General features: G+C 52.8%; 1 protein-coding gene across 1 annotated transcript; it reads left to right on the top strand.

Moving 5' to 3' along the window:
• The first annotated feature begins 235 nt into the window (after positions 1–235).
• Positions 236–16,864, top strand: LOC128848346 (fibrinogen-like protein 1-like protein). Its single transcript, XM_054048326.1, has 2 exons — positions 236–365; positions 13,131–16,864. Exons 1-2 carry the CDS (start codon positions 362–364, stop codon positions 13,808–13,810), a joined length of 684 nt encoding a protein of 227 aa, XP_053904301.1. The 5' UTR covers positions 236–361; the 3' UTR covers positions 13,811–16,864.
• The last annotated feature ends 731 nt before the right edge of the window (positions 16,865–17,595 follow it).

Below are 17,595 nucleotides of genomic sequence, written 5' to 3'. Positions count from 1 at the left end.
GATCCTCTCCATTTAGTGCGTCCTTCGTCTGGAAGGCCGATGATACGGTAATGCCGCAGAGTCCCACTGAGAAATTAAATCCCTGGCTCACACCTGCCCGGCTTCAGAAACGTTGGCGTTCTCGGGGAGGAGGGAGCCCAAGAAATCTGGTATCTGCGGTAAATAAAGGCTGGGCAGACGTTCCGGTGGGGGCTCCTTCCCTACCCACAGGCCAGGCTTGAGGCCAGCAGTTGAGAAAGCAAGATAAGCTGGATGTGGAGTGGCGCTTTCCCCATAAAGGCATGGAGCCCTGGCTCTGGTTTCTGATGTGGAAGTGGGACACTTCAGGTTGCTAACTCGCCCGCTCAGCTGCAGCGTCGGGATGGGTGAGTTTTATTGAAATGCCCAGTATTTCACACAGCCTGGAGATGTAGGGCCAGAGCCTGGTGGTGGGCACCAGAGCCCCAGGCGGTGTGGGCACGTGGGGGAGGTGCAGTGGCAGGGCATGCTATGTGGCCCCTGTGGGACACCATGTGCCCTGAGTGCCCGGACACAGGAAGGAACGTGCCCAGACAGACGCAGTAACTACCGCATAGAGAGGGGCAGCCTGCACTCCTCTCAGTGCCGCCCCTCAGCCCGGGCAGGTGCACAAGGGGGAGGGGAGCCCTGGTGCATCCTCTGCTTTCCCGACCCTGCCTGGCCGAGGCACAAGGGATGGGGGCGCAGTGAGGTACATGCTGCTTTTCCTTTGAAACGGAGCAGCATTTCCCCCAGCAAGTGCATGCTGCAGCATGAGCCTGGCTAGCTAGGAGTCTGGCAGTGCCTCCTGGTGGGTAAAGAGTGCTCCGGGGCCATGGGGTACCAGGAGCCTGGCGGGGATCCCCTGCCCAGCGCTCTGCTGGACCCTAGGCAGGAATCCTCCCTCCCTGCCCCAGGTACCTCTGGGCATTGGGGCCAAAGTACTTTAGAACACAAAGGAACTAGGATAAGCCATGTTTTAAAAATGGGGAAACTGAGGTATGGTGCAGTGTAATGAATTTTCCAAGGTCACAGGTCAAACTCAGGCCCTCTGTGTCTTAGACTATTACAGTGTGTGAACGGCTGCTAGCTGGCAGCGTCCCCGCTCCTCTGGGGCGTCCGGAGAAGGGGAGGCGTGTTTTCAAGGATGAGTGACTCCAGATTGTTATTTCACTTCAGTTCCAAACATTGTAGTTCTGGCTTGTTAGACTTACTGAAATCCTTCTCCTTTAAAGCGTTAACCCTTTGCCTGCCATGGGTTACGCCTCTCTCCTCCCTCTCACAGGGATACCTGAGATTGCTGGCAGCATGTCACAGTTACTTGGGCTGTGACATTGTCTGAAGAATTTGGGGTCCAGGCAGCTCCAAAAAGAAGGTGTTTCCAATGAAATCTGTCTGTGGATGACGTCTGGGCAAAGTGTTTCCATTGCAACAGTGTGTTTCGGTGTGTCGTTTACACGGTGTTCTCTCTCTCTCTCTCTAATTCATTTGCACGTTTGTATCACGGTCACTTTTGGGGTTAGTTGTGGACTTTCTAACTTTGCAACACCACATGAATACACTGATGGCTGACAGAAAGCACGGTGCCGGACTCCAGTGCGGCTTTAGCCTGTTCTGGTTTGACACACACACACACCCCCTGCCCGGCGCGTCCCGCCCCGCCCCGCAAAAACCTGCCATTTTGCAACTGTCATGGGCCGGCAGCAGCTATAATCAAACTTGGGACCTCTGGAGCTTCACACGTGAGCCTCTGCTGTAGGGTTCTCAACCTATTTACCATTCAGGGCTGCATATGCCGTGCTCTGCGTTATGTGGGCTGTAGCTACACAAGATGTAATACCAGGGCCGTGATAGATATACCTGGGGGTGGGGGGGAGGGCGGGGGGTGAATGAGCCGGTTTCTGTCCAAGAGTCTGGATTGCTCTGGGCTGCTGATCCCGGCAAGGTCATTGTGAATCCCTGCGCTGAGTGATGAAGGTGGCCTGGGAAAAGCATGTGTGGGGAGGGGGAGGGGTGTCTATGTTAATCCCGGCTGAAATAAATGGCCATGCCCTTGCTAGGGCAGCGCTTACAGTGCACCCCTCGGGGACCTGGCTCCATTTTGAACTCTTTTTGGCCAGGACTGTGGCCCCTGGCGACTCTGCCCACTTTAAGCCTGGCCTGAGCTGGGCCCACAGAACAGCTGCAGTGTCAGCAGCGTGTCCCCTCTGGGCTGCTGGGCTGCAGTGCAGGGGGCAGCATGCCTGGCGTGGGGCACACAGCAGCTCTGTGCCCTGGGCCCCTCTCACCTGGCGCTCATCTGAGGGGGGCAGAGCCCTGCCAGAGGCTGCCCAGCTGCTGTCTCTGTGTGGGTCAGCGGGCACTGCCCTCTGGCTGGTGGTAGTGACTGTGGACGGGGGGAGCTGGGACAGAGGGGGTTACTCTGAGCAGCAGTCCCCTTGCAGCGGTGCAGCGCGGGGAGAGAGGAGGCAGCTCCTTCCCCACCACAGGGAGCGCTCCAGCCGGCCCTGACCCGCCCGGGACCCGGGAGCCAGGACATCGGAGCCGCAATCTTTGAATGGTTTTTACCATGCAGCTGGGTCCCAGCTGTGTGCTAATCGGGCCGGCTGCAGAGACGGAGACAGTGGCCGGGCCGGGGGAGAGGTGAATGGTGGGCTTCACCCCGTCTCCAGAGACTTGGGCCCACCCCCCCCCATGCTGAGCCTCTTTGAACATCCAGCCATGTCCTGCGGTGCCTACCTGGGAGCTGAGCTCTTCTGAAAATCTGGCCCAGTAGTTGAGCCCTCTGAAAACTCTGGCCTTAGCGTCTAAGGGTAACATTTTCAAGAGTGGCTAAGTCACTTAAGTGCCTAAATCCCAGTGACTTTTAGTGGGATTTAGGCACTTGTGAAACTCTCTCCTGGTCTCATGTCCAGTGGTTTCTGTCCCCTGCAGGGTTCCAGTCCAGCTCTCTCGTGCTTCTGTCTGCGCTGTCCATGATGGCACTCCTTTGCGTAGCCCCGTGCAGGGCAACGGGGCCCTGGCCCACAAGAAGGTCGAGAGGGGTAAGTAGAGAACCCGTCGGAGGGCTTCTATCATCTGCCATATCCGAGATCAGGGCATCGTGGGCCTGATTCTGCTCCTCTCCCCCATGCCGGGGTCACCCCTAGATCCACTTATCCACTGAATGCACCTTCCAGCCCCCCCGCCAGCGCTGGGCCCAAAGAAACGCTGAGTTCTCCGAAGGGATCGCAAGGCCAGCCTGCGCTAGTGAGCCCACTACTCCCATTCGCAGGCCTCCAGCGCCTGGGAATGGGCCAGCCGGGGTGGGGGAGGTGCTGCTCGACTGGCTGTTTGCTTTACACAGCTTCGTTATCCCTTTCTCCGGTAACGGCTGCCAAGCCCCCGGCAGTGACTGAAGAGCGCTGGTGCCAACCGCAGGGCAGCGTGTGGGAACCAGGCACCCCTGTTAGCCAAATGGGCTCGTTTCCCCCTGGAGCTGCCCAATTACCCCAAGGAGGCACGGAGAGACAAGAGGACAGATACCAGACCCTTTATTAGTCAGTCAGCTGAGAGGGTGCTCTACTCGGCTAGTGCCTGAGAAAGAGTCACACCTTACAAGCACAACTGGGCCCTTTTTTATACAGAGAGACAAACAACTTAGCGTGTCTAAATTCTGCTAACCTATGCATTGTTTAAACTCAGTTCTAGTAGTAATCAGGATACATCTGTTTAGCTTCCCGTCCTTCACATTCCTTTCCCAGGGTCCGTCCAACCCCCTCCCCTTTGCCATATATCTTCTATACATCCTGTATACGTGCAGCTTCATGCATGGGAAACAACAGTGAAAGCTGAGATAAGCATCTTTACTGGGATAACAAGCAGAAGCCGAGATAAACATGTTTTTCAGTTTTTGGGCCTAACAAGATTCCCCCCTAAAAAGCATTTTGAGAGCCTTATGGCCCCCAATCCTCAGCCTTCACCGGCTGGTATTGAGCCATCATTTGTTGGTGTATAATTTGATTAACCATTCGTCGAACTAATGCAACTACACAGGGAGCAAAGCAAGCTAGGGTTAATAAAGTTGTAATAAAGAGTACAAAGAGAAGAAGGCCTTCTCGGAGCCATCCTAGTTGCGGTAACCAGGACGTGAACCAGTCCGTATTCCACCCACCCCATGTTTGGACCGGGACATGGGCTAACTTCCTCATTTCTTTTGTTAGCTGTTTTACCGCCTTTCCATTATCATCTATTTGTAAACAGCAATTAGATTCGTTTAATTTTGCACAGATTCCTCCTTCTTCTGCCAGCAAATAATCAAGAACTAGATGGTGCTGGTAGAGCGCATTTCTCATCTGAGTGGACTGATCGGCCAAAAGATCGAGAGCTGCAGCCGTCTGATTAGTTATTATTTCTAAGATGGCTTGCAGCCTAATTATCCGATTCAAGTTGTAAATGGGCTCCCTTGCCCCTGAGATCCACTCATTAGGATTCCATGTAGCTGGACCATAATGCTGTATAATTCTCTCAGGGGGCCACTCTTGAGCTCCCCACGTTTGGGAACTTCCAGCGGTCAATGCGGAATCAACAGACCGCCTTTCCCTAATCAAGTCGTCATATACCTTAATTCCTAATTTATTTCCCTGAATTTGGGGTAATAGAAAGAACAAGGGCCTAATGTACCCAACATAACATATTCCTGACCAATTTGGGGGCAATCTTCGATAAGCGTATTGCCCACATATCCAGTAATGGCCTTTTAGGGCCCATTGTCCGTTTGCAAAGGGGCCATCCCAGGCCTCGGGATAGTCCTCGGGGCCTGGTTCTTCATAATACAAAGGGTTACCCATCTCCAGGGGCCCCCCTAGTACAACAGATGTACCGCCAGGATTACAATAGTCACATTTCCATGCCCCGGCCCCTTCCCTCCAAGCACAATTACAACCAAATCTAGGGCTTTTGGTAGTTGACCAAAAATGGTTAAAATGGGTTACCCGAGTTCCATTAGAGTGTTGCCATGCCCACTGATACCAGCGTACCACGTGATCCTTACTGTTGGTATTATCTCGCTGGCAACTTAGAAAGAGGGCATCAAAGAACCCATCTTGTCCAACTGCCTTACAGCCTTCGCCAGTATGCTGTTGGTAGGAACATTTTACCCAGCTATGATTAGTAAGTTTCACGTGGGTATGGTTCCATCGTCCTTGATATTTAGAACAGTCATACGTATGGCAACTAGGGTGATCATAGCAGTCAAATCCTAGAGATAGAGTCCAGTCACATTGGCTCTCGCCCACATACACCCCTTCTTGTTTTGTTCGGTTGAGACAAAGGATCCCTACTCCAGAGGAATAGAGTTGCCAAGGGCTACTATCCTCAGTCCAAACTTCTGTTCCTTTGTGGACTATACTTAAATTACTAATCCACCATTTAGCTTGCACTGGCTGGGCTACCCAAGGCCACTCATTCCAATCCCCTGGACCTCCACAAACCCAGCAGCTACTAAGATTGAAGGAACCCGCTATTGTTTCTCCTAGTTGTACAAACCTATTCTCCCAACCATAGCCATGATAGACACATATGAACAGAAATATTAATAATGAATTCATGATTGCTTTTTTCTAAACAGTCCTTTTAGTCCATCGAGTCCTTGATACTCCCAGATGGTGTCTCCGCCCGTGCCACCCCGGGCTTCCGGGGCCGGGGCGGGCAGAGGGCTGGTGTCCTCTTCCGTGGAATTGGTTCCCTGGTCAGGATTCAGAAACCGCTTTACCCGGGTGTGATGTGTCCATTTGTCGCTCCCGAGAATTTTAACTGCGGCCTGGCTGATGAGCGAAACGGTGTGTGGACCGTCCCACCTTGGCGTCAGGGGGTCGCGTTTCCACTTCTTGACAAGGACCTGGTCACCGATCCGGAACGGATGCACGGTCTGGTCCAAGGGGAGGGCCTGGAATGGCGCCGCGTATCGATGAAGCTGCAACAAGACAGATTGCAACCCGGAAACCTGTTTCCATAGTAAGTCATTTCCCACTTCCCAGGTTACATCCTCCCGGAATCCTGGGATAAGTATTCGGGGTGGAAATCCAAAGACTAGCTCAAAGGGCGAGAGTTTAAGACCCTTACGTGGGGCCCTTCGAATGCGGGTGAGGGCAAGTGGCAAGGCATCAAGCCACTTTAAGCTAGATTCTGTGCATATTTTAGTTAGAGTGTCTTTGAGAGTTCTATTCATCCTTTCTACTTGACCCGAGCTTTGCGGCCTCCAGGGTGTATGTAGTTTCCATTGTATACCGAGGGCCTGGGATACCTGCTGGACCACTTGTGAGACAAAGTGGCTTCCCCTATCAGACTCAATTACCTCGGGGAGATGGAAACGAGGAAGTATTTCATGTAACAGGGCTTTGGTAACTGCCCGGGCCTGGCAATGCCGGCTGGGGTAACACTCCACCCACCCGGTGAGTTGATCAACAAACACAAGCAGATACTTATAGCCCCTGCAAGGGGGTACCTCAGCAAAGTCAACTTGCCACCTTTGAAAAGGGAATATAGCCCATGGTCGGCCTCCCATCGGGGCAGGAGGGCCACATCCCTTCTGGTTCGTTCGTTGACAGATGGAACAATTATTAACAACTCTCTGGGCTTCCATATGCATACTCAGTCCTTTAAGGGACCTGGTAGCCAAGTCAACCATTGCCCCAGACCCCAGATGTCCCTCTTTATGCAGGAGCTGAAAAATCTCCTGGAGTACTGGCCTGGGGACGAAAACCTCTCCCCCAGGCAATCTCCACCATCCAGAGGAATCCTGCCGGCCTCCTGCAGCCTGGGCATGACCCATTTCCTCGGTTGTGTATTGGGGAGGAGGGGCTTTAGTCTCAGTATCTTGAACCATGAGAAGCCGCGAGGCCCCATCTCGGGCGGCCTCCTTCGCGGCCTGGTCAGCCAGTTGATTATACTTTCGCTGTTCGGCCTCGGGAGCCCTCCCGTGGGCACGCACATGCATCATGGCAACCCGGAGTGGAAGCATCAGGGCCTCGAGCAGGGCTTTAATGAGGCTCCCATGTGCAATCTTTTGACCTGAGGCCGTAATGAATCCTCTCTCTTTCCACAGGGTCCCGTGTGCATGTACCACCATGTAGGCATAACGACTGTCTGTATATAGGTTAAGGGTTTTCCCAGCCCCCAAGTGAAGAGCCTCAATAAGAGCCACCAGTTCCGCCGCCTGAGCGGACAAATTGGGACTGAGTTTAAACTTGTATACCCCTCCATCCTTAATCACTACTGCCGCGCCAGTATATCGCTTGCCATCCACTACATAGCTGGACCCATCAACGTACCCCTCAACATCGGGGTTGGGCCAGGGCAAATCTGAAAGATCAGGTCGGGGTTTGGTTTCTTGTTGCAAAACTTCAATACAGTCATGAGTAGGACCAGCCTCTGGGGAAACCTGGGGGTCAGGCAGTAGGGTGGCCGGGTTAAGGGAACTGACTGTCTTAAAGGTCAGATTGGGGGCCAATAAGAGCCCTACTTCGTATCTAGTATGTCGGCTAGGGTTTAGATGCTTTTCCCCAGCGCCTGTTCCCAGTATCTGAGGCACCCCGTGGGGGACCACAACTTCAGTGTCTCCACCCAAAGTTAACTTTTCAGCTTCCTGAACGAGGAGGGCGGTCGCTGCTACGGCCCGTAAACAGGCGGGCCACCCCTTGGCGACAGGGTCCAAGACTTTTGAATAGTATCCAATGGGTCGCCAGGTTGGTCCTGACCTTTGGCACAGGACTCCAGCTGCCACCCCTCCTCTTTCATGAACGTATAGGGTGAATGGCTTCCGGGAATCTGGGAGGGCTAGAGCGGGAGGCTGAACCAAGGCTTCTTTAAGCTCTCGAAATGCTTTTTCCATTTCCCTGGTCCATTTCCAGTGGAGCAGACCTTCTTTAGTTAAAGACTCATATAGTGGTCTGGCTTTCCCCCCATAGTCAGGGATCCAGAGTCGACAGAAGCCAGTCAGTCCCAGAAAAGCCCTTAGTTCTCGGGGGTTCCGGGGCTGAGGGCTGTCAAGTATAACCTGGATTCTTTCTTTGCCCAAACTGCGACTCCCTTGGCAGAGGTGGTATCCAAGGAAGGTGACCTGCTGCTTAACCAACTGAGCTTTTTCCCTTGATACTTTATACCCCTGTACCCCAAGGTGATTGAGGAGACCTACAGTTTGCTCCTTGCAGACTGTCTCTGTTTCAGTACTCAAGAGCAGATCATCGCAGTACTGAACTATGTTACATGCAGGATGGTTAGCCAGGAATGGGGCCAGATCCCTTTTTAGCTGGCTGCCAAAAATCTCTGGTGCACAGGTGAGTCCCTGTGGGACAACAGTCCAAAGATATTGGGCCCTGTAATGGGTGTCCGGATCCTCCCATTCAAAGGCAAACAACTTTTGAGATTCTAAATCAAGGGGGATGGAAAAGAAGGCGTCTTTTAAATCTATAACCGAGAACCAGCTGTGGTTCTTAGGTACTTGGCCTAGAATTGTGTGGGGATTCGGGAGGACTGGGTAGGGGGCTTCTATCAATTTGTTAATCTGTCTCAGGTCCTGGACCAATCGGTACTGTCCATTGGGTTTAGGCACTCCCATTATTGGAGTATTGTATGGGGATGTGTCTTCCTTTAACCACCCGCACTGTAAGAATTTTTGAATCAGGGGTTTTAACCCGATCCGAGTGGTTAGCTTAAGGGGGTATTGTCGAATTCGGACTGGGCTGCTTCCCTCCTTAAGGGAAATATGCACTGGTGTAGCATTCCTGGCTCGGGCCACGCCTCCTTCCTCCGCCCAGACCTTGGGATTTACCCCCGGCAGCTGGCTTCTATCACTTCCCTTACATTCCAGGGAGTGATCTCTAGCATTTATGAGAGCCATCTGGTAATTAGAGGCTTGTTGCTTAGGGATTCTGACTTCCATTGTCCCGTTATCGAATGAGATCTCCGCCTGCAATTTAGTGAGGATATCTCGTCCGAGCAGCGCTATGGGGCAGGAAGGACTGCAAACAAACTGATGGGAAATTTGATGATCCCCTATTTTTACTAGGAGAGGCAGAGTTTTTTCCAAAGCTGTAGTTTGTCCCTCTATCCCCTGGACCATGGCACGTTCCCGAGCTCTACCTCGGGGAGCCTTATTAAGGGGGAGCAAACTAAGGGTGGCCCCAGTATCAATAAGGGCTTCAATTGGGCTACCCTCCACTTTAATCTTCACCGTGGGATCCAGGCTGGCAGCTTGCGCCGCCAGGAGGGGCCGCTGGGTCCCCCGGCCCCCCTATGGGGAAGATTCCTCCCCTGAACGTCCCGTACCGTTGTAGAGGATGGGGAAGGACGGGGATTTATCTTTACGTTCCCTTCCCATGGCCTGTCGCCGGGGGCACTCATTCTTCCAGTGCCCCTCTTCCTTACAGATAGCACATTGATTTCGACCCAGGTGGCCCTGGCCGTCCCTTAACCTTGCCCCCCCTCTCTGCATATCCCTCTCTTAGGGCCATGGCTAGAACGCGGGCCCCTCTCTTCCGCTCCTCATCATCCCTCCGATCATAAACCTTCATGGCTATTTCTAAAAGTTCCTCTATATTTTTGCCCGATGCCCCCTCCAATTTTTGCAGCTTCTTTCTAATGTCCTCGTAGGACTGCCCAATGAAAAGGGGTATTAGTACCCGTTTCCCGTTGCTATCCTCAGGATTGAGGTCTGTGTATCTTTTACAGGTATTACAAAGCCGTTCGTAAAAAGCAGCTGGGTTCTCATTCTTTTCCTGTTTTATATTATATAATTTGGCCCAATTTGGGGTTTTTCTAATGCAGCGTTTCATCCCCTGGACTATAGCCGTGGCGTATTGGCTATGAGAAGCCCGTCCTGCTGCGTCATTTTTCCAGTCAGGAGGGCTCTCAGGCAACCGCGTAGCTACCGTGGCTGAGTCTCCCCCTGTCTCAAGTACCCACTCGCGGGCTCTTGAGAGGACTAAACGCCTTTCTTCCGCGGTTAATAGAGTGTTAAGAGCGACCCTCATGTCACCCCAAGTAGGGTTATGGGCCGTAATTAAGGTCTCAAACACTGCTGTTAGCGGGGCAGGATCCTCCGAGAACGGGGGATTTTGTTGTTTCCAATTATATAGATCACTAGTGGTAAAGGGGACATATATCATAGTGAGTTCACCATTGGGGGCTACAGCCTTCCGCAGTGGACATAAATATTTCTGCTGCAAGGGCATTTCGATTATCCCACCACTCTTGCCCGGGGAGCCAATAAGGGTAAATCTAGTATCCCCAGGGTTATAATCAGTTGACATCCTCCACTGTGTTACGGAGTTTTGATTTGTTATGTGACCAGTCTTGCTCCTGGTGCGGTCAGACACTGAGGAGCTCAGAGAGGTCGAAGGGGACTCCTGTTTGGAAGAGCCCTGGTGGCTTGGCTCACCCCTTTCAGCTGAGGCATTATCCTCAGAGATGGGGGGGGAGTTTTCAATTGAGGATGCCAGAACGGGGAGGCCAGGATACAAAGGGGGAGGGGGCATAGAATCAGGGGCAGAGGGAATTACAGCCTGCGGACAAGATTTCTTAACAGGGGGACAGGGTTTCCTAATAGGGGCACGGGCCATTAAGGTATTAATATTTTGTGATCTACATTTTTGCAACCATGGGGGAGGATTGGCCACAAGGTCCTGCCAAATGTCTATATAGGGATATTGGTCCCAATGCCCATCCCGGGTCACAATACTATGTACAGCTTGTACAATCCCTGGTTTGAGTGTCCCCCCCTCGGGCCATTCCACCCCGAATGTCGTCCATTCAAGAGTACAGAATTTCACAAGGTTGTCTTTACATAATACAATTCCATAGTCAGCCTGGCGTCTAAACGCCTTCCAGTTATCCAGCATACATCCCAGGGGTGTCCCGGAGAAAGTGCTTTGTCCAGACCCCATTATGCTTTACCCCAAAGTTTTCCCAGACAGAGGTATCAAGAGGGGGAAGGGGTAGGGATCTAGTCCTCACTCAGATATCCGCTGGGTCACGAGGTTCGGCTGACCCCCCTTGCAATCAAGATATCCTGGTCACCGGGTTTCCCCTCGCAGGAGTCTTGGGGCGGCTGAAGTCAGCTTAAGCCTCAGACCTGTCAGCGGCACTCATTCGTCTTTCACACAGATCCTTTAATCAGTTACAATCTCGGTTTCCAACACACCATTAAGAGGAGAAACAAGATTACCCCCCCCAGAAACAAGAGTATTCCCTGAGGTTGTTCCAAGTCCCAATAATTGTTAAAAACGGCCCATGGACTTGTGGAGTTAGTTATGTTACTCATTGGCCGTTATTTGCTTACCCTTTAACCAAAAACACAATAACAAGACATTTACAAAGCTACAATAATGTTAACATACCTTCCTGTATACAGGCTGCCTAGGGGATTTCCACTGTCCAACCCACACCTCGGGGGCGTTATTCCTCAAACCCAGGAGGTAAACGCACTTACCGCCCGAAGTGGCCGCGTCCGGCAGTCAGACTTCCCCTCCTTCTGGAGCCGTCTTGCTTCCGTGTCCTTCGGAGTTCTCTTCAGAGAGGACGCAGCCGCCCCGGCCGACTGTGACAATCCGAGGCCCGAGCAAAGCGACAGCTCGAGGTGGCCACTCCTCGGAATCGCCCTCGGCCGTCGGTCAGTGCCCTCTACAGGGAGAGAAGTCCCGGCGGAGTCGCCATTTGTTAGCCAAATGGGCTCGTTTCCCCCTGGAGCTGCCCAATTACCCCAAGGAGGCACGGAGAGACAAGAGGACAGATACCAGACCCTTTATTAGTCAGTCAGCTGAGAGGGTGCTCTACTCGGCTAGTGTCTGAGAAAGAGTCACACCTTACAAGCACAACTGGGCCCTTTTTTATACAGAGAGACAAACAACTTAGCGTGTCTAAATTCTGCTAACCTATGCATTGTTTAAATTCAGTTCTAGTAGTAATCAGGATACATCTGTTTAGCTTCCCGTCCTTCACATTCCTTTCCCAGGGTCCGTCCAACCCCCTCCCCTTTGCCATATATCTTCTATACATCCTGTATACGTGCAGCTTCATGCATGGGAAACAACAGTGAAAGCTGAGATAAGCATCTTTACTGGGATAACAAGCAGAAGCCGAGATAAACATGTTTTTCAGTTTTTGGGCCTAACACCCCCCCCAAATTGGCTGGGAGTTCTACCCTTCCATCTCACCAACTCCTATACTAGGGCTAGCCCCGGCTAACAGCTGGGGATCTCTCACTCATGCCTAGAAGCCTTGCCCCCAGAGTCCAGGCAGCAGGGAGAGCCAGTTCCTCCTTGTCAGGGGTTTTCATTCCCTTCTCCCCACACCTCCAGCGGCTCTGGGAGCTGCTCAGGGTCTTGCCCAGGCAGGCCAGGGGCCGAACCAGCTCCAGAGGTGGCCCTGAGCCCCTGCCCCCGCAGAGCTCAGCAGCTCCTCCCCCTCGGCTCAGCTATGGGGGAGGGGCACACAGGGGGATTGTCTGGGGGGTAGGGGAGCTGGGGGGGGCTCAGGCTCGAGGGAGGACCCTGGGGAGGGGAGGGGCAGTATAACCACAGTGCTCTCATTCTACCAGGATAGTTCGGGACAATTTCCGCCCCAAAGACAAGCCCCTCGATAGGATGTCTGGAAGTTTCAAAGGCTCCACAGGGAGTTGGGTGCCTAAATCCCACTGAATTCCAATCACAGTCGGGTGTCAAACTCCCTTAGGCTCTTTGAAAACTCCCATTTAAATTGTCACTGATGGGTTTCATAATTAACATTCGCTGAGATGGATCTGGCAGCGTCTCCCCCACCCTCCCCAAACGATTTCTTCAGCAGTACGGACTCAGGAAGGATACAGAGCCTTGGTTTACACTTGATTCATCTCTTTAAGGTTTCTTCAAAACCAGCAGAGCAAGAAACTATTCTTATTTTATTTTATTGGTAAAATGAAAGTGTAAGATCTGGAGCCGGATTCTGTGGCCAGGAATGGCCGGGGTGGATTCTGTGGCTGTAGTATTGTGAAATACACAGGACCTGCCTCTAAAACCCAGCCTCCAGTTACCCCAGGCTGATTTGATCGAGCTAGCTAGCGCTCTCTCCCGCCCCCCCCCCACACCTGCCCCCTTAACCTGATGTTCGTGGCATTTCAGGGTTCCCCAAAGACTGCAGCAACATTCCCAGGGACAGCCCCAGCGGGGTCCATGTCATCCAGCCGGCAGGCTCTCCCCCTCGAGTGGTGTGGTGTGACATGGACACCGAAGGCAAAGGCTGGACCGTTGTCCAGAGAAATTCTTACAACACAGAGATCACCTGGAAGGAGTCCTGGAGCACCTACAAGTACGGCTTTGGGAACGTGCAGCAGGATTACTGGCTGGGCAACGAGTACCTGTCCCTGCTCACGCGGCAGAACATCTACAAGGTCCGCTTTGTCGTGGAGGACAAATTCAACAACACCCGCTACGCAGAGTTCGACATCTTCAGTGTCGAGGATGAGCCCAGCGGGTACCCTCTGAGGCTGGGCAGGTACTCTGGGGACGGCGAGGACTATCTCACCACCTACCACTCCGGCCTGGGGGGCATACACGACAATATGAAGTTCAGCACGACTGACAAGGATCAGGACCAGGCCAGTGGGAATTGCGCAAGTAGCTATGGAGGCTGGTGGTACGACAAGTGTCAGAACGTCCTGCTCAATGGGAAAGGCTACATCTACTGGGCAGGGTTCTGTAAGAGTGGGGAGTGCAAGTCTTCCCTCATCCTGGTTAAGCCAACAGACGTGTGCTGTGTCCGGCAGGAGGAGCCCATCCTCCTTGGGAGCCGGCGCCGCTAAGAAGGGGAGACAATATTAAATCAGACACGGCGCGCCATCCCCCACCTAATCAGTGCAGTCCCTGCAATGCCTCCACTCTGCTCACCCCCTTCCCTGTTGGCTTCTGCACGGTAAATTCGCTGGAATAAATGCTGAGAGCTGACCCAGCTGGTGCGTTCGAAGGACACGAAGAGTGTGATTGGTGTGTATAACTGGACCCCCACTTCCACTCTGCCTCGCTGGAAGCCATGTCACTCACTACAACTTTAGACCCACATTAACCTCTGCTTCTCCCAACCCTGCCACTGCCCCTTGGCATTAGTGATCAATGAATCATGACACTGGATTTCTAGCAACTGTAATTGAGCATTTAAATGGGAAGATGACTCAAACCCAGGACTTTACATCTTAATCCTTCATGTATTAGCAGTGGTGAGTTTGGGTTCAAAAACCTGGCCTCTGTGTTTTTAATAAATATGGTTATTACATGAGAAAACATTGCAACAGTAATTAGTTGCTGATGAACCATTGAGATTAGATAGACGTGCAACGAAACCGCACAATAAAGATATTGGTGTCCCTCTTCAACCCAAGGGACTAGTCAAAGTTTGGGGCCCTGGGGATGTTCCAGTGGGGATCAGAAATTGGCAATGGAGTCTGGGGGCTAGTTTCTGGGCACACGCCATCATGGCTTGTTCTACATGAGGCCCCCTTACCTGTTGCTTCCAGCTGTCTTAAATGAAGAGTGTATCCTCACAGCTGTGTCAATGAGATTTTAACTCCACCCATCACAAGGTATAATCCAGCTCCTAGCAGTGTATTTATCTGTCAGGCTGACGTCCTCTGAGCATCTCTGAGCATTTCCTGCCTGTTTGGCTTCAGTCACTTCAATCAAAGTTCATTGTGACCAGATGCTGAACACCATTAATGCTAACAGCCAAGGGCAGGAGCACCCCCCGAACAGGGAACGAACAGGCTAAAGAATAACGCCATGGATTCAAGTCAGCTGGGCCTGATGAAGTTCACCCTCGGGCAGGGCTCCCAAATTGTGGGCTATAGCCCAAAGATGGGCCATGACGTAGCCCTGGCTGGTCCACTGGCAGGGGTGAAGATGGGGGGGAATGTGAAGGGGTGTTGCCCCCCCCCCAAACTGCATCTTTCCATTCCCCTCCTGACCATGGCCCTTCAGTGCATCCCCAGGACACAAGGCCCTGTCTAATTGGCCTTCCTGACAGAGCCTGCATGGAGAGCGTGCGTAGGAGGGAGTTTGGGGGGGCAGGTTTGGAAAGAGGGATATTTTCAGGGGGAGGGAAGCTGGGAGCCGCTGAGGTGCAGCTGGAAGGTTTCCTCCTCCCTCCTCAGCATCTGGGGTGCAGACAGGGGGGAGGGGGTTGCTATTTTCCAGTTGGGAGTATCAGGGACCCCTGCCCCTCCCCCCCCCGTGCACTGAGCTGTCCCCTCCATCTCGGTTGCTGGTGGTGAGGTGGGGGTGTGCTGTTTTGCAGTGGGGGAGCGGGGGATCCCCCTGCCCAGGGCACTGACCTCTCCCCTTCCCGCCTCCCATCTCCGCTGTCCGTGGTGGGAGCCACCCCCACCCCCCACTCTGCCCATTGCAGGCTGCGCTTGGTGCCCTCCCCAGCCAGCCATCCCTCGCCAGGCTGGAGCATGACACTGCAAGCGGGGACATCCTCAGCCTGTCCCGGGCAACCAGCTCGCTCAGCCGTTTTGCTGACTGGCGGCTCCTTGCCAAACCCAGGGTTCCCCTGCACTATTCCCCCCAACTTGGGGTCCCACCCACACCCCAACTCCCCCCTGAACATGGCTACCCCCCCCTTCCAAAACAACCTGAACTCTTCATACGCCACAGCCCACCCCCGCCCCTCCCCATGAGCCACCTGGCAGCAGTGCCCTCCATCGGACCAAACTGCTCTCCGTGTCGCCCTCCCACCCCCACCCCCCAGGGCCAGGCTGGCGCTCTCTGAGGCTGGACCCCGTCTGTGACTGGGGTTTCAGCACTCCTGCTTCACAGATGTATACAGAGCACTGTATAACCAGAGTTGTCATAACTATAAAGGGAAGGGTAACAGCTCTCCTGTGTACAGTACTATAAAATCCCTCCTGGCCAGAGACTCCAAAATCCTTTTACCTGTAAAGGGTTAAGAAGCTCGGATAACCTGGCTGACACCTGACCCAAAGGACCAATAAGGGGACAAGATACTTTCAAATCTTGGTGGGGGGGAAGGCTTTTGTTTGTGCTCTTTGTTTGGGAAGTCATTCGCTCTTGGGACTGAGAGGGACCAGACATCAATCCACGTTCTCCACATCTTTCTGAACAAGTCTCTCAGATTTCAAACTTGTAAGTAAACAGCCAGGCAAGGCGTGTTAGTTTTTACTTTGTTTTCTCAACATGTAAATGTACCTTTTACTAGAGTGTTTACCTCTGTTTGCTGTACTTTGAATCCGATTTCTAACGCAGCGTTTTGCTCTGGCCTATTGCTCTTTAAGTTTGATTACCCTGTGAAGTTATTTTCCATCCTGATTTTACAGAGATGTTTTTTACCTTTTTTCTTTAATTAAAAGCCTTCTTTTTAAGAACCTGATTGATTTCTCCTTGTTTTTAGATCCAAGGGGGTTGGATCTGTATTCACCAGGGAATTGGTGAAAGGTTTCTCAAGGCTTCCCAGGGAAGGGAATCCACTTGGGAATGGTGGCAGTGGACCAGATCTAAGCTGGTAGTTAAGCTTAGCAGTTTTCATGCAGGCCCCCACATTTGTACCCTAAAGTTCAGAGTGGGGAAGCAGCCTTGACAAGAGTCTAGTGACTCTCTCACCCTGGGCTCTCCCCAGTATAGACTCTTGTTCACACTAGTCGAATGATGTTCAAATGCTGAGAAGGAGCAGGGAAGAGGCACAGAAATGACTTGTGGCCTGGCCAGCAAACCTTAGAGCAGGCAACCCGAGGGGCTGCAGCTAGTCAGCTTGACTAAGCAGTTCCGAGGTCTGTCATTAAGGTCTATAGTCACCAAGCAGGAGGAGGTAGCTGCATTTCAGGTTTTTGCTCAGGCAGACAAAGGTGTAAGGAGAGCTGGCAAAGCTGATGTTAGAAACATTGACATTGGAAATCCATGTAAGTGTAGAAGAGTGATGGAACCAATCATGCGGGGACGTGGGAATTCACTCTCACCTGGCCTCTGGGGATGGAGGCAGCACGTGGCTGGCACTTCTCGCTCCTGCTGTCCGAGGGGCAGGTGCTGCTACCGACCGCTCCCCCTAACCCCGCCCTGCTGTGCTCTGGGGATGCTGCCCTGCTGTGGAGCTCTCAGGTGTCTTGAACTGGAATTTGTTTGGAGAGAAACTGCTAAGGAGCCTTATCAGCCCCGAGCAGAGAGTACCTGGGAGCCTGCCTGGGTCGGGCGGGTCTGGTACAGCCTCCCCCAGATAAGGCTCTTCCCTGGACCTGCCACCCATTGGAATCTGGAACGATTCCCTCCGAGGTAACACCCGGGGCAGCCAGGGCAGGGCAGGGCACGGCCTGCTCCCCTGGAGCGTTAGGGCTTTCAGGAGTCAGAGGTGTCAGCGGAGCAGGTTGTACGTTAAAGCAGCGAAGGCAGTTGGGGGGCAGCGGAATTGGGTGCTTTGCCATTGCACTTGATCAGCTCAATTTGAAAATTCTTTCAAAGGAAATCCAGATGTATACATCTGACTGGGGTACATGTACACACATACACACGCATACTCACATGTGCACACACTCATGTGCACATACACGTACACACATACATACCCACATGTACACATACACATATA

The sequence above is a fragment of the Malaclemys terrapin genome, chromosome 13, assembly GCF_027887155.1.
Source record: "Malaclemys terrapin pileata isolate rMalTer1 chromosome 13, rMalTer1.hap1, whole genome shotgun sequence".
Lineage (NCBI taxonomy): Eukaryota > Metazoa > Chordata > Testudines > Emydidae > Malaclemys > Malaclemys terrapin.
Note: the sequence above shows the minus strand (reverse complement) of the source record. Positions and strands in the feature narration are given on the sequence as shown.